General features: G+C 52.6%; 1 protein-coding gene across 1 annotated transcript in view; it reads left to right on the top strand.

Moving 5' to 3' along the window:
- The window catches only part of SIL1 (SIL1 nucleotide exchange factor), a 111,405-nt gene that overhangs the window by 41,040 nt on the left and 48,630 nt on the right, over positions 1 to 21,735 (top strand). The window contains 1 exon segment of the mRNA XM_030957421.1: positions 8,709 to 8,829. Coding sequence (XP_030813281.1) covers positions 8,709 to 8,829 — 121 coding nt within the window.

Raw genomic sequence — 21,735 nt, 5'->3', positions numbered from 1 at the left:
CTCGCCTGCCCCTCCTTCCCTCTTGCTGCAGAAGCTGCAGGAGAAGCCAAGTGGATTTGGCAGGCCGTGTGAGGAGGGAGCCCAGCCCAGCCTCACCCAGAGGGGTGCCTCTGTTTGAATAGCAGTGCTCAGAGCACTCAGCACCGGCTGATCAGCTGGGAGAACAGAAATCCCAGTGCCACAGGAGAGCCCTGGCTCAGGGAAAAGGACCAGTTGTGAGCACGGTCCAGCCCAATGTCCAAATGGAATGGTGCTTTCACATCTCTAATCAAGGGTTACTTAGTGGAGAGCCCCTTCCTTGTGAGGCTTTGTTCTCTGCTAGCTGTGGATTGAATCACGGGAGGAGGGATTGGATTCTGGCATCATTTTAAAAACGTTTTCATTCTATTTGCTGATGGCAACAAATTACAGAGAAGACCTCTCAGCACTGTGACAAAAGAGTGGTTCTAAAACCCTTTTCAGCCAAACAAGTGTTTGAGCTGAAGGCCTGATGGATGGTGCTTAAAGATGTGGTTAGTGCAGCAAGGTTGGCATTAAAAATCACTGGGTGCAAGAAAGTTCTCCCAAGGGTTACTGTGGGGGTGTCTCCCTGTAATCCTGGTGTGAAGAGCCCTTAACACCCTGAGTCCACCCAGTGAGCTCTGTGGCATCAGCCACGGGAGAGCAGTAGCACAGCAAGCACCAGTGGGTCACTTCTCTCTTGCTAAATGAGAAACTCAAATGGGATCAGCCCTTTTGGGGTGGCATCACTGTGGCAGGAGGGCTGGAACTGGATGATCTTTAAGGTCCCTTCTAACCAAACCATTCCACAATTCTTTCCCTGTCCCTGTTCAAGTGGGGTTCAAGCAGAAAGCAGAGCTGCTGCTCTGGGACCTGTGAGGAGCCTGGGCAGGAACACACCTGCTGTTGGGATGTATCAGAACAGGGTGGCTTTGGGGCTTTCCCAGGAATGCCTTTGCTGCCAGCAGCTGTGCTGGGTGTTGAACAGGGGACAGATTCACCCTTGGCAAGCTTGAAAGCATTTCAGATGGCTTCTGTCCCTGCTCCACTGCGGCACAGAACAAAATCAGTGTTGGAGAAGATGTCATACTTAGACATCACCGTTCTGACAGGTCGATTTCCAGGATGTTTATTAACAGAGCTTGGAATGTCACTGAAAGGTTTGTCAGATAAACTAGCCAACTGAAGTTCTTACATGAGAACTTCCTTGGTTTTGTTGAGGTGCTTTGAACTCTTCATTCAGTCTCTCAACAATTCATCCCCTTCAGGCCTTTCTGGAAGAGCCTCTGTGAGGTCTGTGGCTGGGGGATCAGGCCCTGCCTGCTCCCTGTGTGTCTGGGTGTGGAATCCTTTGAATCCCTCTTGCCCTGGAAGAGTATGCTATAGAATCTCCACCTAGGCTGAAAGAGAAGTCTTCCCCATGGAGCCTTGCACAACACCATGAACCACCCCAATTCCTTTCCCTGTATGTCCCAAATTCTGGTAGTTTCTCCTTTCCCTGTTCCCTCATTGGTTGTGGTATCCCTGGTGGCTGGCCCTGTGTATCCCCTGTAGGGAGGGCCCTTTGTCCTGCCCTTTGTGCCACCCCAGTGCCTTTGGACCATTGGCCACTGACCCCTAATGAGCCCTGTGCACACCACTCGCCAGCTCTTTTGTCCCTGCTTCCCCTTTTGGCTGGAATAAACCTTTGCTGGAATTGATCATACAAAAAGCCCTTCTGCCTCTGGTGGCTGAACTGGCCATGGTGAGTGTGGTGTGTGGACTTGGCTGCTCTCCCTGAATGTTTACCCAAGCAGCTTTTCCACAGGAGATGCTTTTTGGGAAACAGGCAGCAGCATCCAGCATCTAAACCCCGGTGTTGCTCCATCTGGGTGCCCTGGGAGGCAGAAGGAAGCAGCAGTGCCAATTGTTTGCTCGTGCTGTAAGGACAGAACTCCTCTCTGAGGGTTTCCTCTGCAATCCCAGGAAGAGAAGGACATCTCTGTCCTTGTCAGCCCTCTGGGCAATGATCAGACAGAACAGCAGTGATGAAAGCAGGCTGGCAGCACCAGGGCTGGTCACTCACAGGCAGAGGCAGCCCAGCTCCTCCAGCCTGAGCTGGGCAGTGCCTGGGAGAGGTGGCACCATGGCTCTGGGCATGGTGCATAACCCCAGGGGTTACTCCTGCATCCCATCCCCTGCAGAGCCCCTGCTGTCCCTGGTTACCGGAGCAATGGAGAGGCAGTGCCCAGGCTGGGGCTGCTCCGAGGAGATGCTGCACTCAGCAGGCAGCTGTGGCTCCCCAGCAGTACCGTGGGAGGAAGAGCTGCCCAGGGAGTGCATTTGTAAAGCATTTCTTCCCCAGGAAGAGGAGTTGGTCACAGGAGTTTGTACCTGGGATGTGCACACAGGTGTCTGAGCTTCCTCCCTGCCCCAGGTGGGGAATGCTGGGGGTGCTGGGGGAGCTTCCAGGCCTGGTGCTGTGAAACTGCTCCACCAGCTATCAGGAGGAGGTGACATAGAGATATTAATGACATTTTCCAGTGGCACTTAACTGGGAGGAGCAGTGAGTGCCAGACAGTGAACTAATGCAAAAGGCTATAGCTGAGTGAAGAAGGGACAGAAAGAAATAAAATGAGATTCAGGCTCTGGGCCTCTTCTTCCCATTAGTAATCCATCTCATTCTTACCTGTGTCTGTTACATGTCTTCCTTTTGTGTGTAAAAATGTTCTGTTTTGAAGTAACAAGCAATCTGGAGAGTGGTTGACTTGCCTTTGTAAGAAAGAAAGGAAAGAAAAACAGAGGCAGGCTTTGCTGCTTCCTTGCTCAGCAGCTCTAACCAGAGTCTGGGGTCAGGGCGTGAGCTGAGCCCCCCAGGCTGGGCCTGGCTCCTCTGTTTTCCTCTGAGCACGCTGGTGTGGGACATCCCATCCACCCAGGCACAGCTGGAGTCAGGCACAGTGTCCCCTGTGTGCCACCAGCATGGGATGCCCCAGCCTCAGCCAGGTCCCCAGCCCTGGTGGCTCCTGGAGCTGGGGATGCAGCTGTGGGGAGCTCTGCTGCTCGCTGGGATTTGTCTCCTGGTGGTTTTTAATCATTATTTTATTAAGGGAGAAGGTGTGGTGCCATCAGATAACTTATTATGGATGCTGTGGCAGTGTGATTATTTCAGTACTGCAGCACTGCCGGTGTGTTTTGCTGGAACATTCACATATTGATTCCAGATTCCTTTGTTGCCTGTACTAGAAAGAAAGTCCCTTTTCCCTCACTCCCTGCGTGGAGAGAAACAAAGAGTAAAGGAAGGTAGATGTTATCTGAGGTTTGCTCACACACTGAGGTAATTTTTGAGAGCTGCAGAGCCACTTACTGACTCATAACTGGGGCTTGTTTTCAAACCCTTGATAGATTTTTGAAGTCTCTTACAATGGCAAACAAGGATGCTCACTTGGGGACGAGCCAGGAATCTGGCTCAGTGAGCTGGATCACCTTTGTTCTGCTTGCTCCAGCCTTCCCAGGGGACATTCCTCTGCCAAGGGGGACAGGGTGGTGCTGCAGGGGGAGAGTCTCCTGTCCCTCTTGGGCTCCTCTTGATGGGCAGTCAGTGGCTGTCAGCTTTGTCCAAGGGGTGGGGATGGGATGGGATGGGATGGGATGGGATGGGATGGGATGGGATGGGATGGGATGGGATGGGATGGGATGGGGAAGCCACTGGCAGGAGTGCAGTGTGTTACTGCCCAACCTTGGTGGGAGGTTTGCAGGTCAGTGTGTGATGTACAACTTCCCAGCCTGTAGCTGTGCAGTGAGTTGGGGCTCAGCCCTGTCCCCATGCTGGAACACAAACACACTTGTGGAGTGTGGAATGATGAGCTGGAAAGGAGCCCAGGATGAGACCTTTCTCTTTTAGAGGAAACACAAATGGTCATTTGGTTGCTCTAGAAGAAGAGAGATGGGGTTCTTTGGTTATCACTGCGTGCTGCATATTCCACACTGCAGCCCTCTGCTTTTAGTAATGTGGTGCACAACGTGCCTGATCCTCCCTCAGTTGTGAGCCTGGTGGAAGCATGTCCTGTTTTCCATTTGTTTATTAATTTATCATCTTGTTTTTAGCCTCTGCAAAGTTTGATATTGGTATAGAGCCTGGGAAACGTGCACAGAGCAGAGTAACAGATAGTTGTGATTTGGTTACAAGGCAATAATTTAAGTGGACAGGTTTAGCTGATAACATAAAGCACACGAGAGAAATCGCTTTGGTTTATAAATGTCAGCAGAGCCCCTGCGAGGGAGCTGCTGCCTGGTGCTGCTGCTCCAGCCAATATATTATAAGGAGATATAAACAGATGTCTGAAAAAATCTGGCTGACCAAGATTAAAAGAACGGGGCTATAAATTAAAGTCTTCCTCGGTGTCTCTTTAAGCATCTTTATGGACAGAGCGCATCCAAATGAAGGAGTGCCAATGCTCAGAGGGACCTCCGGGTGCTTTGGGCTGCAGAGGCAGCACCCCGGGCTGGGGACAGCTTGTGGAGACAGCAGTGGCAGTCAGAGCTGGCGTGGGAGACCAAAGCCTGTCCTGGTGCTTCTGCAGCTGATAAAGGGATTAAATCAGCAACAGGAATAACACCATCCCTGCAGTGTCACCACAGGATCAGTGTCTCCTGCTTGGAAAATAAACGCTGTCGCTCTGCTTTGACATTTATTCCCAATAAAGACCTTGTCATTTGTGCAGTGACAAGGGTTTTATCCTCTGGGAGTACTTTACCTGTTGGACACTGTCTCTTTGGCTGTGAGGCAGCTGAGTGACTGAGGGGCAGGTGGGTGGCACGTCCCCAGCAGAGGCATTGGGAGCTCTGCTCACACCCTGGGGCTTTCTCCTGATCCATCATCCCAAGGCAATGCAATAACACCTATTCAAGCTGAGAGCAGGTTCAGATTGGATATTAGGGAGGAATTGTTCCCTGGCAGGGTGGGCAGGCCCTGGCACAGGGTGCCCAGAGCAGCTGGGGCTGCCCCTGGATCCCTGGCAGTGCCCAAGGCCAGGCTGGATGGCCTTGGAGCAGCCTGGGACAGTGGGAGGTGTCCCTGCCATGGCAGGGGGTGGTACTGGATTGGCTTTAAGGTTCCTTACCACCCAAGCCATTCTGTGATTCTGTGATCTTATTTTTAATTGATTTTAATTTATTTTAGTTGTGGTTAAAAAAATCCCAAGAGTGGGATATTTTTTAATTGGTAAGTGTTCCAAACCAATTGTGGGAGCAGGAGTTTGCTGCTTCCCCCTCCACAGCTGGAACCCTTCTGGCAGATTTTGGAGGGGATTTCACAGCTATTTCTACTCACTGGGTAGTTGATTTAGAGCTGGGAAATTAACTAGAATGGAAACTCTTCTTTCCCTTTATGAGGAGCAAGGGAGGAGGTCTGGCAGCTGTAGGATTTGCAGCTCTCAGGGAAGAGGGACGATTCAGTAACACATCTACGCAGTGCCTACCTGTGGATACACATATTTTGTTTGTCTGAGGTGTCAAGTAGAAAAAATGTTACAAAATAGCTTAAATGAAAGTGTGGTTTTGTATTTTTTAAATTGAGTTTCATTTCCCAAATGCAACTTAATGCAAACAATAAGTAAAAAATTAATTTCTCTTGGGAAAAAGCTATTAACAGAATGGTTCTGTTTTAGCAGCATGTGAAGCTGTGTAATTGCTTACACATGTATTGCTCCAGTGTGTGCTCCCAGTTGTTGAATAGTATCAAATTATAGGAATCAAAGAGAATCAACTGTTTTTAAGGGAAATGTCTAGAAGCTACATACTGAAACATGATTAAAATTCAGGATTTCCAGCTTACTCGTCTAAATCAGCAGTTTTAATCACATTATTCGAGCCAACCCAACCTCAAACACACTTTTGACTTCAAAATACCCCAAACTAAATAAGACAGAAGGCCTTCCTTGAACAGCTGTAACATTTTTAAGTGTCGGTGTCAATCTTTTTGTTGAAAACAGAGATGTTTTTCATGGTTTATTTATTAAAGCAGCGCATTTGTCCTGCTGTGCCATGAACCTGGGCTGCTGTGCTGGGTGGGGATGGGAAATCCCTGGAACACCAAGAACTGCTTAAACACATCAGGGCTGCGAGTTTTGCTCTGGGGTTCGGATGCTCCTGGTTAAATCCCATTTAGTGTGCAAAGCAGGAGCAGGAAGGGTTTGTGCTTTGGCTGATGCAGCCTCAGGGATTTGGCTGTGCTGGGGGTGCAGCTCATGAGCACCAGGCCTGGGTTTGGTTTTATTTCCTGCTTGCTGATGAGACAGATGAGTAATGCCATGGCTGACTCTCACAATTAAAAGGGAAATGTTAAGAGAAGTTTTATAGTTGTGGTTTACCCCCTTGTGTTGTTCTCAGGGGTGCCCTGGGTTTGGGACATTTGGGAGGGTCACTCGTTACTGTGGCAGCACCTGACCCCCACTCAAGGTGTCAGGAAGGGATCTCCACCCCTGGGCAGGGAAGGAGGAGTCGATGGACAGAACTTTGGGGGGGCTAAAGGGTTAAAAGGTGAAACCTCCATTGTGTGGGTGAGCACATGGTGGGGAAATCCTCTGCTCCCAGCGCTGTAATATTTTCTCTATTCAGTCGTCTGTTGTGTTTTTGATTAGGTTTTAATAAACCTTTTAAATTTTTTGGAAGTGAGCATCATTTCTCACCCTGAGAATAGAAACAGGAGGGCCCCTCAGCCCCCTTCCCCTCTGAAGCCTGCTCCTGTGATTTCCCTTTGGGTGATTCCCTCGATGGGATTCCATCCACCTCCTTCCTCTCCCCTGGCAGGCTGGGTGCAGCTGGAGCTGTGCTGTGCTCCCTGTCAGGGGCCATTCCCGCCTGTGTGACAGCCCAGAGCTGCCACAGCCCCTGCTGGGGCTGTGACCTGGCCTGCCCAGCGCTGGTGGCACAGTCAGGAAAGCTTTGGGCTTTGGGGGAGGCAGCCAGCTGGGCCCTGGCTGTGTCTGCGGAGGAGGCGATCGTCCTCCCGCCTCCCGTTCAGCACGCGATGGCATTTCATCCTGCAGAGCTTGGCCGGCAAGGGACCTTAAAGCTCACCTTGTTCCACCTCCCTGCCGTGGGCAGGGACATCTCCCACCAGAGCAGGTTAGCACTGGCTGTGATTTCCTTGCTGGCAGAGCCCTGTCCTGGTGTTGCCCCAGCCAGGGACAGGAGATGTGGTGTTGCCCTTTTCATGGAGATCCTACAAACTCCTTTCTGACCAGCACTCCACCACCAGCAAGGGGCACAGATTGGTGATGGCACCAAATTCCTGCAGAGCCCGACTTCTCAGCGTGGGAGGATGCTCCCATAGACACACAGAGATTAAAAGTCCTGAGTATCACAAATTTAAGGAGCAGAGGGAGGTTGGGATCTGTCCATGGAAAGCATTCCAAGTGTGGAGCAGGCATATGTAGCCTATTCTCCCCTAAAATGGGGAGATAATCACACCTGTCCTCTCACATATCCAACCAATGCAACTTCCAATGGACAGGACTGATGGAGAGAAAGAGAGTCTACCAGAAATGCAAACCTTGTTTTAATAGGAAATCCTCCAAGATGGATTTTCCTGCATTTTCTAAATGCATTTATACCTATTGGATGACTACAGGCTTTGAAATGTTTCTGTCTGAATTGTGACAAACATCCCAGTCTTACAGAGGAAGGACCAGGTCCTTTGGTCAGGGAAATGTCTCTTTGGTCTTGAACAGGGAGGGATCGATCCAGTTGTTCCCAAGACCAGAGTTTTTATCTGTGAGTACATGTATTTATTCTACAAAATAATTACCCTTGCCTTCACTTCCCTTTGGTAGGAGATGCTCTGTGTCTCCTGCAAGCTGTTACTCTATCCCAGGTATCTTTTTAGGTAAAAGGAAGAGAGAAAGGAAAGGCTGAATAAGGAATTCCCCTCAGAAGGGAGCAGGATGAGCAGCTGTGTTCTGTCTGGCCAGCTGTGAGCAGCTCTGTGGCTGTTCACCTGCAGCCTCGCTGTCCTGGGCAGGCAGAATTCCTGCACTAGGAGAAGAAGAAATGCCATCAAGAGGTGACAACTAAACATTGCCTCCCCTTCACTCCAGTGCTGGGCTGGCCATTGAGATGTGTTTGTGGTGAACTGGTGAAAACCACTCTGAATTTCCTATCTTTTCTGCATTTAAAACTGGAGCTTAATGTATTCTGTGTATTTTTGTTGGCAGATAGTAGTGATCATAAATTCCTTTTAATACAGTATTTCCACACCAGCACAGCCTTGATGTGCAGCATACCTGGCTGTACTCTGCGGGATGCTTTGATTTCCCTTTGGCAGCTGCATTTTATTCTGTCTGCCCCAATCAGCAACAATTCCCCTTTCTCCATGTAGCCTCCAAATCCACTCCTGGTGCGGAGTTTTAATGCTGTGCTAGGACCTGGGCCAGAAGGGAAGAAGGAACCAGTGTCTGCTGGGCTCAGGGTTCCATCTCCACTGTGGATCAGAGCCAGCCTGGCAGCACAGGGACACCTTTGGTGGCTCAGGGTGGCATTTCTGGGAGGGAAAAGCAGCACTTTAGGGGTGCTGCTGGATGGGAGGGGGTCAGTGGTGGATATCCCACTCCTCACTGTATGGGATGGGGAGGAGCTTCTCCCAAGGGGGAGCATGTGTCTTCAGCTCCCAGTTCCTCCCCAAGCTGGAGCAGTGCAGTGCTCTGAAATAACGTGACCTTTGCTTGCAGGTCAGGCTGTTCCTGCAGGGTCACACGTGCGGCTGAACCTGCAGACAGGAGAGAGAGAAGCCAAACTCCCAGACAGAGAAAACAGGAAAAGTGACACAAGAGAAGACAGAAAAAGGAAAAGGTACAGATGTACAAGGCTTTGGGTTGGGTGGGCTGTGGGATTCATGCCTTTTATTAGAGGCCAGGTTCCCTGGTGCACTCAATTCCTGCCTCTTCCTGAGATTTCATTGCTGGGTGAGGAGCTCAGCAGTGCTGAAAGCAGAGGCCTGTCCTTTGTGTTCCTTTTGGGATGGCAGTGGAAGTGCCCTGAGTGCACATTCAGAGGCACCTTCATAGTTTCTCATGCCACAACATCAAAACTGCTTCCACAGAGCCGGTGGAGTTCTCGCAGAGTCTTTGGGTTGTCCTTGATTTGCAGTGTTTGGGGTATGATGGTTCTCTCTGTGCTTTTTAGGCCAAGGTACTTCTAGGGGGCTGTCTTTTGCACTTTATCTGCTGCAATCTCACAACATTTCTCCTGTACCACAGTGATGATATCTTGTACTGCAATGTCCAAAATTATTTGAGCTTCTGCACAAACTAATGTAGCCTTAGCTAGGCTGGCATCATGGTGTAAGGATGCCCTAATGGTGCATGCCTCGGCCAATGGTAGCCATGACAGATGAGACAAGAGGAAAAAGTACAGATAGGCAAGGCATTGGGTTGAGTGGCCTGTGGGATTCATGCCTTTTATTAGAGGCCAGGTTCCCTGGTGCACTCAATTCCTGCCTCTTCCTGAGATTTCCTTGCTGAGTGAGGAGCTCAGCAGTGCTGAAAGCAGAGGCCTGTCCTTTGTGTTCCCTTTGGGATGGCAGTGGAAGTGCCCTGAGTGCACATTCAGAGCACTTCATGGCTTCTCATGCCACGACACCAATACTAAATGTGTAAGGTGGCTTCTTTGAATGACATTTAGTCCTTTGAAATATCTGCAGCAAGTGGTGTGAAACTGCTTTCTGAGCCTGCTCCTTGGGATCAGCTGTGAGGGGCTGAGGGGTGGCCAGAGCCCAGTGCTGTGTCCCACTGGGAGCAGCCCCACAGCCTCACCTGCAGAGCAGGCACTGCCAGGGGCCCTGGAGATCTCACGAGCCCTGCACCCACCTTTGGAAAGGTGCTGTAAACACCAGCTGGTGCTGACTTTCCCCCTGGACCCCTTGGTTTACTTCCTATGAAGAATTTCTTTCCTGAAGTGTGTGGGATTTCCCCCTGGCACTGGTAATGGTGATGCTCGGGCAGTGTGGGGCTTTGGGGGCAGCTGCCCGGGCAGGGGCTGAGCTCGGGGCCCTGTTGGGCCCATGGCCCCCAGCAGCAGCAGCAGCAGCAGCAGCAGCAGCGCACAGGGCCCAAAGCCCCGTGCCCCCTGGCCAGCACAGGCTGCCCTGTCATGCAAGTGGGGCAGGGGCAGTCCCTGCCAGCACAGGATGGGGCAGGGTGAGGATCCCTGGCGGCTTTTGTCTCTGGAACAATGCGGGCCAGGGCAGTGCAGAGAGGCTGGGAAGCAGAGGGAGCCTTTGGAGCTGCAAGCCTTAAAGAGAGTGCAGCACCAAATGCCAGTTGCCAAGGCTGTGGTGCCTTGAGAGTGCAGGTGAGTTGATGGCTGTGGCCTGCTGCGGCTCTGGGCCCAGGAGTCGCTGTGGCTGCAGCAGGAAGGGTGGCTGAAGGTTTGCTGCCTGCTTTGGTGGCATGGCTGCAGGGGCCAGTGCTGTGAGAGCCCCCTGGGTGAGAGCTGGTGCCAGCTGAGCTCTTGGGGCCAGCGCTGTGCCCCAGGCCAGGAAGGGCAGCAGTGCCCAGTGCCAGGAGTGGTGTCAGTGGGAGCCCCTGTGCACAGGGACCCCCAGCCCCGGGGTGGCCGTGCCAGCGCCCCCAGGGACCTCCAGCCCCGGGAACCCTGAACAAGTGGAACCCACAAGTGTGCAAACGCTGCCTGTGCCCAAAGGAATGGCCAAGAGAAGTCAGGTTTTAAAAAGGAACAGTATTTATTTGCCGAAGATCGGCAAAAGCCAGGATTTACAGAATGTTTCATTGTAACAATCCATATAATAACAACAACAACAACAATGTACAGAACATATTTACATGGGATCTTATGGACTAACAATCTTCAAAACGTATTTACAGAAAACTTCTAACCTACTGAACATATCTACAGAAAACTTCTAAACTTCGAACATATTTACAAGAAACTTCTAACGTATGAACGTATTTACAGGAAACTTCTAAACTTCGAACATATTTACAAATGCGGCGAATGTGTGGCCATGGTCTGCATCAGTCCTGGAAGAAAGGAAGCAGCAGAGCTGCACTCAGCTGCCAGCCCTGGGCCCAGCAGGGCTGGGAGCTGGGCCCCAGGGGCTGGGCCGGGGCTGGCAGGGCTGGCGTGGCCCCAGGCAAGCGCAGGGCAGGCCGGGGCTGGTGCTTGTGCCAGCACAATGCAGGCCCCCTGCGGGCACCGTGTCCCTGAGCGGGGCCATCCAGCCCAGCCCCAGCCTGGCGCCAGGGGACCCAGTGTGTGTGTGGGCAGGGGGTGGGAAGCATCTGCCTGTCTTACTTGTGGGGCTCCATCTTCATCCAAGGACCATGGGCTCCTCCTCATCCTTCTTGTCAACTTCCATGTCCTCGATGTCATCCTCCTCATCAACTTCCATCTCCTCCATCCTCCTCATCCACTTCCATCTCCTTGATGTTCTCCTTCTCCTCTACTTCCATGTCCTCAACAGGGGAGGACATGGAAGTAGAGGATGAGTCCACCTCCATCATCTCTTCCCTCTCCAGCCCCATGTCCACTTCCATCTCCTCCACAGTGTCTCTGGCAGTCTGCAAGGGGCAGCACAATCTCCCAGTGGCTTCCTGTCCCACACCATCCATTCCCACATGGCTGCAGCCTGCCCAAGCCGGGTGCCCCCTGCCTGGAATGGCACTGTACCTCCACGGGCACAGCAGTGCACATCCTGCTGGGATTGGTGCTCCAGAGCAGGCGGCAGGAAAAGCCCAGGCAGCAGCACCAGCTCAGCACTGAGGGGCAGAGCGCAGAGCGAGCGGCAACTGACCCTTGGCAGCCGGTGAAGTGTCTGCTCTGCTTGTTTCCAGGTCCTGGACGTTCCACCTGGAACCCTCTGGGAGCTGTGATGTCACTGAACTTTCAGGGCCACTGCGCAGTGGGAGATGGGGATGGCAGAATGATCAAATCCTTGAATGGTGTGGCTTGGAAGGGACCCTAAAGATCATCTGGTTCAAGGCTGAGCAACCTCCCAGCACAGCAGGTTGCTGTGGCCCCCTGTCCCACCTGGCCTTGGATGTTGCTGGGGAAGGGGCATCCACAGCCTCTGTGCACTGGTCCCTGTGTCAGGGACAAGCACCCTGAGAGTAAAGAACTTCTTCCCATCATCAAATCTCTTCCACCTCTTGCAGCTTGATCCCATTCTCCCTTGTCCTGTCACTACAGTTCCTGACCAAGCCTTCTCTCTAACTTCCCTGTGGGTCAGGCTGTTCCTGCAGGGTCATACGTGTGGCTGAACCTGCAGACAGGAGAGAGAGAAGTGAAGTACCCAGTCAGAGAAAATTGGGGAAAGTGGCACGAGAGATGAGAGAAGGAGGAAAAAGTCCAGTCATGCAAGGCTTTGGCTTGGGTGGGCTGTGGGATTCATGCCTTCTATTAGAGGCCAGGTTCCCTGGTGCTCTCAGTTCCTGTGCTGCAGCCTGCCCACAGGCAGCCTCTGTCAGCGACCTGCACTCCCAGAGCTGGGAGCACAGTTGCTTAAACTGCTGGTGAACGAGGCGAGTGAGGGATCTTTGTGTGGAACTCCAAACACTGTGGATTGGGCTGAAGAGGGTCCAGGGAGGGAGACTAAATGGGGCTGGGCACACAGGGTATTATATGGGGGGGAACAGCAGAGGAGCATTGCAGTAAGGCAGGACCAACTGGGGAGACCAGAGTGGGGAACATTCTAGAGGGAGTACATATAAGGAAACAACTGCAGTTGAACTGGGTGACACCAACAAAACGTGCTGCATCACCATGAGCCTGCAAATGCCCATGGGCGCGACCTTTGCATTCAGAGGGGTGTCTCTCTTTTACCTTGGTCACTTTGCCCTGAGGTATTACAGTTGCAATGGTAGGCCCCTGGGCCCCACAACTCCCCCCTTTCTGTTGTCTATAAAGAAGGCTTCTGCCACAGAGTTTTGCAGGCATTTAGCAAAAATGGATAAAATAACCAACAGAATGAGTACAATAAAGAAAGTTCACAAAACAGTCTTAACTAGAGATGAAAGCCAGCCTTTCATCCCCCAGTGTTTGAAAAGTCCAGTGAACCAGTTGTTGTTGCCTTCCATCTGGATCTTGTTTCCTCGATCTTTTAGCAGCTGGATGCTCCGGTATACTGACTCCCTAAGTGACAGCAGGTTGAAAAACCAGATGCCCTCAAATGTCTGACAGCCACAGCCATGGACAAGAAACTGTGGCTTGACTGTGGAAGCACCCAGCTGAAGGCATGTGGTTCAATGAGGAGCATCCAGATTCCTGCTGCAGCAGCAACAAATGGCAGCATCCTCTGCCTTTAGCTAATTTAGTATCTGGAGGCTTGGGTGGCCTAAGAGTAAACAGATAAAGAGAGTAGAAGGTGAAACGTAAGTTTTGGTCCCACTAAACTTTCTCTTCTGTAAGCCAAGGGTGTGAGCACAGCTTATTAGAAGAATCATATATCAATGCTAAAATATAATTTTTACAAATGTTAAGTCATATATCCTGGTTAGTGGTGTCTGAGCTATCTTGGTCTTGGTGTGTGTGGTCAACGCTGCTTAGATCCTCTTCTGTCCTTCTCCTTCTTCTTTCCCAGGCTGCTGCTGCCTCTCTTAGGCTTTCATTCTGTTATTCTGATGGTCGCTCTGGTGTTTGCCTTCTGTTCCCAGAAACGGTTTTATGGTTTTTGCTGGGATCCCTCTTTGGCCTGCTGCTGTAGAGGCACAAGCATCTTCTCTTTCCCAAGTAATTAATGGGAAAGGGCCCATAATTTGTTTAGATTCAGGTTCTTTGATCAACACAGGTGGCTTTTCATTTAATTGGGCTGCAGTTGAATTAGTGAAATGCCTGATGATTGAGGGAGTTGGCTCCATAAATGAGTTGTTCAAAAAGTTGAACAAATACAGGGCCTTGGCCACGCCCTCAATGGGAGATAATATCTGGGGTCCTCCTCTCAGTTGATCAAGGATCCTTTTGATGGAACAGTGAGCCCTCTCAGCTATGGACTGTCCTGTGGCAGAGTGTGGAATGCCTGTGACGTGTTTTATACTGCACTGGTCAGAAACTTGTTGGAATCGGTGCGCAGTATAAGCAGGAGCATAATCAGTTTTAATTTCCTGTGGAACTGCTAAGATGGAAAAAACCAGAAAGTATTGTTTTATAGTGTCTTTTGATTTTTCACCAGGATGGGCAGAGGCAAAAACCGCACTGGAAAAGGCATCGATTGAGATGTGGATGTATTTTAGTCTGCCCAAAGGGGCTTAGTGTGCGATGTCTGATTGCCAGATGTGGAGACTCTCTAGTCCTCTTGGATTGACTCCAACTCTGACAGAAGCAAGGGCATGTTCCTGACAATTTGGGCAGGTGGCTACAATGGATCTTGCCTGGTCTTGGGTAATTTTAAACATCCTGAGCAGCGCAGGAATGTTTTGATGGTAGAATTGGTGGCTGATCCTAGCCTGTTCAAAAACGATCTGAGGCGTATTGCAGTGGTTCAGATGTTTGAAGTAGGCAATTGAGGTGCTCTTGATTGAGAAGTAAGCATATATTCACAAGGTCTGTTCCTGCAAGGGAGCACAGACGCTCTCTAGGCTTTCCTGATTAGTTGTGCAATAACTTTCTGTGGGGTTGTTATTGTTTTAGTAGGTTGGTGTGATCTGAAAACGCATTCAATTTTTATCAGGGGACCTGAGATAGTTGAGTTCCACTGAAACAATAATGCATGGAATTTTGGACTTACACCATGGGTTGCCAAGGAGAAAGGTAAATTAGGGTGGTATCTGTGTGCCTGTTTAGTTTGAATCCCCAGGACACCTTTTGTGCAGCTGCTTTGGCTGCCAGGGTCAGTGATTGCGGGGAATCGAGTCCTTCACTGCCTTTAAGGAGCAGGAACAGTGGCGTGAGATCTTCTGTGGTGATTCCCAGCAGTGAACGTACCCAACTGATGCTTCCACAGAGCCGGTGGAGTTCTCGCAGAGTCTTTGGGTTGTCCTTGATTTGCAGTGTTTGGGGTGTGATGGTTCTCTCTGTGTTTTTAGGCCAAGGTACTTCTAGGGGGCTGTCTTTTGGACTTTATCTGCTGCTATCTCAGAACCTTTCTCCTGTACTGCTGTGATGATATCTTGTGCTGCAACATCCAAAATGATTTGAGCTTCTGCACAAACTGATGTATCATCCGTGCAATGAAAAATCATAGCTTTAGGATATCTTTTCCAGGTTGGTGAGAGAATTTGGGCTCCAAGCCATTGACACATAGTTGGGCTATTCTTCAGTCCTTGAGGCGATACAGTGAACTGGTACCTCTGTAAAAGTGCTTGTTCGTTTAGGGACGGAAAAGGCAAACCAGGGGATGTCATTGGGGTGCAAGGGGGTGTCAAAAAAGTAGTCATTTAAATGTATAACAACCATCTGCGAACATGAGGTATCATGGAGGCTGAGGGTAGGCCGGACTGACAGGGACCTGTGTCCTCGATGACCTCGTTGATTTTCCTGAGGTCCTGCAGGACCCTCCTCTTGTCTTTGCCAGGCTTTTGTATGACAAAGACAGGTGCATTCCATGGGCTAGTAGATGGTACAATGTGGCCCAGAGACAGCTGCTCCTGCACCAGGGACTGCAGGGCCTTTAACTTTCTGCCTGTGAGGGGCCACTGATCCACCCATATGGGGCCGTTGATCTTCCGGGTTAACTGAAATTGGTGTGCTTCTCAGTGGCCCCATTTAGAAATGCTGAGGTGTTGATAGTGTCTCTAGCCTTGATCCCCGTTGGGACAAGAGGTCTCTTCCCCAAAGTGTTATTGGTGCCTGGGTGACGAATGATCTTACTGTAGCAACTGTGCCCTCAGGACCTTCCATGCAGATGGTACCTTGACTCCAGAAGCTGGTAGTGGCTCTCCCAAAGGCTGCAGCAACTGGAACCAGGGGCCATTCTTTTAGCCAATCGGCATGGGAAATTATGGTGATGTCAGCTCCTGTATCTAATAGTCCTGAAAGACATCTCTTTCTCCATTTACATGACAAAGCATGCTTCAGAACGGGTCTATTTTGACCCATAATCTCTGCCCACATCACCATTGGATCAGCTGGTGTGGTGATCATGTCCAGAAGGATTTAGGCTCTGGCTAGAACTGTTCCTTTTGGAATGGAAAGGGGAGGGTCTAAGCATAGAGCCTGGACAGTTATCTCCTGCAAAGATGTCAAGGTGACTACCTCAGGTAGTATAGTGAGTGTCTCCATCCCTTCCTTGGTGTTGGTTAAAATCAAAATGTCTCTGGGCCGTTCTTCAGGCCCGTATTTGCCTGTTGGAATACGGTGAACATAAATATCGTGGATTGGAATTGAAAAGGCGCTTACCAGCTGCCTTTGGGTTCCAGGGCAGAGCTGTCTTCTGTTGAGTTTTCTGCGGCGCTCGAGCTGTCCCGCTGGATCTGAGAAGGTCGCTGTGCTGGTTCTCCACGATGTTCAGGAGAGTTGGGCGGAACGGCCTCGCATTTGGTGTCATCGTGCGGGGCCTTTCCCCGTCTGTGTGGGATTTCCTGCAGGCCACCGGTTTTGCTGGTTTTTAGAAAGTGTGTGGATGAGGGGGGCCATGAGGACAGTGGCTGTTACACCTAGAAGGTCCCTTGTAGTTGCCTTTATTTGTACAATTCTTTTGAAAATGCCCCATCTCTCCACATTTAATGCAAGGTCCATTTTCATGTGTATGTCAGGGAATAACTTGGGAGGCTACTAGCACCTCTACTACACCCTTACTGGAAGCCTTAGCTAGGCTGGTATCAGGGTGTAAGGATGCCCAAATGGTGCATGCCTTGAATATTTGTGCAATGGTAGGTTTTAGGGAAGTGACATGAGGGATGAGAGAAGGACAAAAAAAAGTACAGGCACGCAAGGCATTGGGTTGAGTGGCCTGTGGGATTTATCCCTTTTATTAGAGGCCAGATTCCCTGGTGCACTCAATTCCTTCCTCTTCCTGAGCCTTCTTTGGTGGGTGAGGAGCTCAGCAGTGCTGAAAGCAGAGGCCTGTCCTTTGTGTTCCCTTTAGGATGACAGTGGAAGTGCCCTGAGTGCACATTCAGAGGCACCTTCATGGCTTCTCATGCCACGACACCAAAACTAAATGTGCAAGGTGGCTTCTTTGAATGACATTTAGTCCTTTGAAATATCTGCAGCAAGTGGTGTGAAACTGCTTTCTGAGCCTGCTCCTTGGGATCAGCTGTGAGGGGCTGAGGGCTGGCCAGAGCCCGGTGCTGTGTCCCACTGGGAGCAGCCCCACAGCCTCACCTGCAGAGCAGGCACTGCCAGGGGCCCTGGAGATCTCACGAGCCCTGCACCCACCTTTGGAAAGGTGCTGTAAACATCAGCTGGTGCTGACTTTCCCCCTGGACCCCTTGGTTTAGTTCCCATGGGGAATTTCTTTCCTGAAGTGTGTGGGATTTTCCCCTGGCAGCTGTGATGGGGATGCTCGGGCAGTGTGGGGCTTTGGGGGCAGCTGCCCGGGCAGGGGCTGAGCTCGGGGCCCTGTTGGGCCCATGGCCCCCAGCAGCAGCAGCAGCAGCAGCCACAGGGCCCAAAGCCCCGTGCCCCCTGGCCAGCACAGGCTGCCCTGTCCCTGCAGCTGTCACCCGAGTGGGGCCCAGGGGCCAGTGGCCGCTGCCAGCAGCAGGAATGCGGGCAGGGTGAGGATCCCTGGCTTGGCTTTTGTCTCTGGAACAATGCGGGCTCAGGGCAGTGCAGAGCAGGCTGGGAAGCAGAGGCCAGAGCCTTTGGAGGCTGCAAGCCTTAAAGATGAGCCCCTGCAGCAGCCCAGATCCAGGTGCCCCAGCTGCCAAGGCTGTGGTGGCCTTGAGAGCGTGCAGGTGGATGTTGCATGGCTGTGGCCTGCTGCCGGCTCTGGGCCCAGGAGTCGCTGTGGCTGCAGCAGGAAGGGTGGCTGAAGGTTTGCTGCCTGCTTTGGTGGCATGGCTGCAGGGGCCAGTGCTGTGAGAGCCCCCTGGGTGAGAGCTGGTGCCAGCTGAGCTCTTGGGGCCAGCGCTGTGCCCCAGGCCAGGAAGGGCAGCAGTGCCCAGTGGCAGGAGTGGTGTCAGTGGGAGCCCCTGTGCACAGGGACCCCCAGCCCCGGGGTGGCCGTGCCAGCACCCCCAGGGACCTCCAGGCCTGGGAAGCCGGAACAAGTGGAACCCACAAGTGTGCAAACGCTGCCTGTGCCCAAAGGAATGGCCAAGAGAAGTGAGGTTTTAAAAAGGAACAGTATTTATTTGCCGAAGATCGGCAAAATATTTACATGGGATCTTATGGACTAACAATCTTCAAAACGTATTTACAGAAAACTTCTAACCTAATGAACATATTTACAAGAAACTTCTAAACTTCAAACATATTTACAAAGGGGTCAGATCTGTGCCATCATCTGTATCAGTCCTGGAAGAAAGGAAGCAGCAGAGCTGCACTCAGCTGCCAGCCCTGGGCCCAGCAGGGCTGGGAGCTGGGCCCCAGGGGCTGGGCCGGGGCTGGCAGGGCTGGCGTGGCCCCAGGCAAGCGCAGGGCAGGCCGGGGCTGGTGCTTGTGCCAGCACAATGCAGGCCCCCTGCGGGCACCGTGTCCCTGAGCGGGGCCATCCAGCCCAGCCCCAGCCTGGCACCAGGGGACCCAGTGTGTGTGTGGGCAGGGCGTGGGAAGCATCTGCCTGTCTTACTTGTGGGGCTCCATCTTCATCCAAGGACCATGGGCTCCTCCTCATCCGTCAACTTCCACGTCCTTGATGTCATCCATCTCCTCGATGTCATCCTCCTCATCCACTTCTTCCACTTCCATGTCCTCAACAGGGGAGGACATGGAAGTAGAGGATGTCTCCACCTCCATCATCTCTTCCCTCTCCAGCCCCAGGTCCACTCCCATCTCCTCCACAGTGTCTCTGGCAGTCTGCAAGGGGCAGCACAATCTCCCAGTGGCTTCCTGTCCCACACCATCCATTCCCACATGGCTGCAGCCTGCCCAAGCCGGGTGCCCCCTGCCTGGAATGGCACTGTACCTCCACGGGCACAGCAGTGCACATCCTGCTGGGATTGGTGCTCCAGAGCAGGCGGCAGGAAAAGCCCAGGCAGCAGCACCAGCTCAGCACTGAGGGGCAGAGCGCAGAGTGAGCGGCAACTGACCCTTGGCAGCCGGTGAAGTGTCTGCTCTGCTCGTTTCCAGGTCCTGGACGTTCCACCTGGAACCCTCTGGGAGCTGTGATGTCACTGAAATTTCAGGGCGGCTCCACAGTGGGAGATGGGGATGGCAGAATGATGAAATCCTTGAATGGTTTGGCTTGGAAGGGACCCAAAGATGATCTAGTTCCAAGCTGAGCAACCTCCCAGCACAGCAGGTTGCTGCGGCCCTTGTCCCACCTGGCCTTGGATGTTGCTGGGGATGGGGCATCCACAGCCTCTGTGCACTGGTCCCTGTGTCAGGGACAAGCACCCTGAGAGTAAAGAACTTCTTCCCATCATCAAATCTCTTCCACGTCTTGCAGTTTGATCCCATTTCCCCTTGTCCTGTCAGTATAGTTCCTGAAAAAGAGTCCTCTGCCACTTCCCTGTGGGTCAGGCTGTTCCTGCAGGGTCACAGGTGTGGCTGAACCTGCAGACAGGAGAGGGAGAAGCGAAGTACCCAGTTAGAGAAAATAGGGAAAGTGGCATTAGAGATGAGAGGAGGAGGAAAAAGTAGAGACATGCAAGGCATTGGGCTTGAGTGGCCTGTGGGATTCATGCCTTTTATTAGAGGCCAGGTTCCCTGGTGCACACAATTCCTTCCTCTTCCTGAGATTTCCTTGCTGAGTGAGGAGCTCAGCAGTGCTGAAAGCAGAGGCCTGTCCTTTGTGTTCCCTTTGGGATGGCAGTGGAAGTGCCCTGAGTGCACAGAGGCCCTTTCATGACTTCTCACGCCACGACACCAAAACTAAATGTGCAAGGTGGCTTCTTTGAATGACATTTAGTCCTTTGAAATATCTGCAGCAAGTGGTGTGAAACTGCTTTCTGAGCCTGCTCCTTGGGATCAGCTGTGAGGGGCTGAGGGCTGGCCAGAGCCCGGTGCTGTGTCCCACTGGGAGCAGCCCCACAGCCTCACCTGCAGAGCAGGCACTGCCAGAGGCCCTGGAGATCTCACGAGCCCTGCACCCACCTTTGGAAAGGTGCTGTACACACCAGCTGGTGCTGACTTTCCCCCTGGACCCCTTGGTTTACTTCCTATGAAGAATTTCTTTCCTGAAGTGTGTGGGATTTCCCCCTGGCAGCTGTGATGGGGATGCTCAGGCAGTGTGGGGCTTTGGGGGCAGCTGCCCGGGCAGGGGCTGAGCTCGGGGCCCTGTTGGGCCCATGGCCCCCAGCAGCAGCAGCAGCAGCAGCAGCAGCAGCCACAGGGCCCAAAGCCCCGTGCCCCCTGGCCAGCACAGGCTGCCCTGTCCCTGACTGCAGAGTGGGCAGGGGCCAGTGCGCTGCCAGCAGCAGGAATGTGGGCAGGGTGAGGATCCCTGGCTGGCTTTTGTCTCTGGAACAATGCGGGCTCAGGGCAGTGCAGAGCAGGCTGGGAAGCAGAGGCCGGAGCCTTTGGAGGCTGCAAGCCTTAAAGATGAGCCCCTGCAGCAGCCCAGATCCAGGTGCCCCAGGTGCCAAGGCTGTGGTGGCCTTGAGAGTGTGCAGGTGGATGTTGCATGGCTGTGGCCTGCTGCCGGCTCTGGGCCCAGGAGTCTCTGTGGCTGCAGCAGGAAGGGTGGCTGAAGGTTTGCTGCCTGCTTTGGTGGCATGGCTGCAGGGGCCAGTGCTGTGAGAGCCCCCTGGGTGAGAGCTGGTGCCAGCTGAGCTCTTGGGGCCAGCTGTGCCCCAGGCCAGGAAGGGCAGCAGTGCCCAGTGGCAGGAGTGGTGTCAGTGGGAGCCCCTGTGCACAGGGACCCCCAGCCCGGGGTGGCCGTGCCAGCACCCCCAGGGACCTCCAGGCCTGGGAAGCCGGAACAAGTGGAACCCACAAGTGTGCAAACGCTGCCTGTGCCCAAAGGAATGGCCAAGAGAAGTGAGGTTTTAAAAAGGAACAGTATTTATTTGCCGAAGATCGGCAAAATATTTACATGGGATCTTATGGACTAACAATCTTCAAAACGTATTTACAGAAAACTTCTAACCTACTCAACATATTTCCAAGAAACTTCTAAACTTTCCAACATATTTACAAAGGGGTCAGATCTGTGCCATCATCTGTATCAGTCCTGGAAGAAAGGAAGCAGCAGAGCTGGACTCAGCTGCCAGCCCTGGGCCCAGCAGGGCTGGGAGCTGGGCCCCAGGGGCTGGGCCGGGGCTGGCAGGGCTGGCGTGGCCCCAGGCGCGCAGGGCGGGCCGGGGCTGGTGCTTGTGCCAGCACAATGCAGGCCCCCTGCGGGCACCGTGTCCCTGAGCGGGGCCATCCAGCCCAGCCCCAGCCTGGCACCAGGGGACCCAGTGTGTGTGTGGGCAGGGCGTGGGAAGCATCTGCCTGTCTTACTTGTGGGGCTCCATCTTCATCCAAGGACCATGGGCTCCTCCTCATCCTCCTCATCCACTTCCATGTCCTCAACAGGGGAGGACATGGAAGTACAGGATGAGTCCACCTCCATCATCTCTTCCCTCTCCAGCCCCAGGTCCTCTTCCATCTCCTCCACAGTGTCTCTGGCAGTCTGCAAGGGGCAGCACAATCTCCCAGTGGCTTTCTGTCCCACACCATCCATTCCCACATGGCTGCAGCCTGCCCAAGCCG

The sequence above is a fragment of the Camarhynchus parvulus genome, chromosome 13, assembly GCF_901933205.1.
Source record: "Camarhynchus parvulus chromosome 13, STF_HiC, whole genome shotgun sequence".
In the NCBI taxonomy this organism is placed as follows: Eukaryota; Metazoa; Chordata; class Aves; order Passeriformes; family Thraupidae; genus Camarhynchus; species Camarhynchus parvulus.
Note: the sequence above shows the minus strand (reverse complement) of the source record. Positions and strands in the feature narration are given on the sequence as shown.